The sequence below is a fragment of the Orycteropus afer genome, unplaced genomic scaffold, assembly GCF_000298275.1.
Source record: "Orycteropus afer afer isolate SDZICR_OR568_19922 unplaced genomic scaffold, OryAfe1.0 scaffold00070, whole genome shotgun sequence".
NCBI classification, from domain to species: Eukaryota; Metazoa; Chordata; class Mammalia; order Tubulidentata; family Orycteropodidae; genus Orycteropus; species Orycteropus afer.
The window spans coordinates 8850490-8851481 of record NW_006921657.1 but is presented as its reverse complement, the minus strand read 5'-3'; the positions used below and the strand labels follow the sequence as shown (position 1 = coordinate 8851481).

General features: G+C 42.2%; 1 protein-coding gene across 1 annotated transcript in view; it reads left to right on the top strand.

Annotated features, from left to right (window-relative positions):
* DDX21 (DExD-box helicase 21) overlaps window positions 1–710 on the top strand; it is a 28097-nt gene extending 27387 nt beyond the window's left edge. The window contains exon 15 of the mRNA XM_007940675.2: window positions 435–710. Within this exon, the coding sequence (XP_007938866.1) occupies window positions 435–710 (276 nt within the window). The remainder of the gene's footprint in view (window positions 1–434) is intronic.
* The last annotated feature ends 282 nt before the right edge of the window (window positions 711–992 follow it).

The following is a 992-nucleotide window of genomic DNA, read 5'->3' as shown; positions in this document are numbered from 1 at the left end:
CTTCCACATTTAATGGATTTGGGGCCTTTGTCAAAGATCAGCTGACTATAGGTCGATGGATCTATATCTGGGTTCTCAATTCTATTCCATTGGTCTGTGTATCTGTCATTGAACCAATACCAGCTTTTTCAGACATTTTTAATTGCTACATCTTATTCAGCAGTGCCTGAGAACTCTGTGCATGTTCTGTTTTAGTATCTCAAAAACAGATGTGGATACCCTGTAGCAATTAAATTGAATACACAGTGGGGGGGATAAGGGATAAGGGTTAACTTGGGCTATGAAGATCAGTCATTATTACTTTTGACCAGTGACCTTTAAACACGTAGCTTATCATCCTGGTTTTTCTTTGGAGAAAGGGCAAAAATCTTGTTTTTCTCAAATCTTTGAAATGAAATTCAATAAAAGTGAAAACAAACCCTTTTTCTCAACAGGAAAAATGGCACGATTCACGGCGCTGGCAGCTCTCTGTGGCCACCGAGCAGCCAGAGCTGGAGGGACCACGGGAAGGCTATCGAGGCTCCAGGGGGCCACGGGAAGGCAACCGAGGTTTCAGGGGACAACGGGAAGGAAGCCGAGGAGGCTTTAGAGGACGGCGGGAAGGAAGCAGAGGTGGCTTTAGAGGACAGCGATCAGGAGGTGGCAACAGAAATAACAGATTCCAAAACAGAGGCCAGAAGCGGAGTTTTAATAAAGCGTTTAGTCAGTAATTTAAAGTAGAGGATTTATGTGACAAAAAAGAACTGTATTTGGCAACATGGAATCGAACTGTTAATTTTTCATACATAGTTAAAAGCACACTGTGCTTCCTTTCAGCCACTTGCCCAGTTCCCATCTCCTTCAGGGAGACATGTTCCGTGTACAGAATTTTATCTGATCATTTTTGTTTGTGACTTTATTGCTACTTCTGTATCAGGTTATCTTGAAAAGGTGTGTGGAGTCATTACGTTTATATTCCAGTGGATTGTCTGTAGATCCCAAGATAAAGTCAA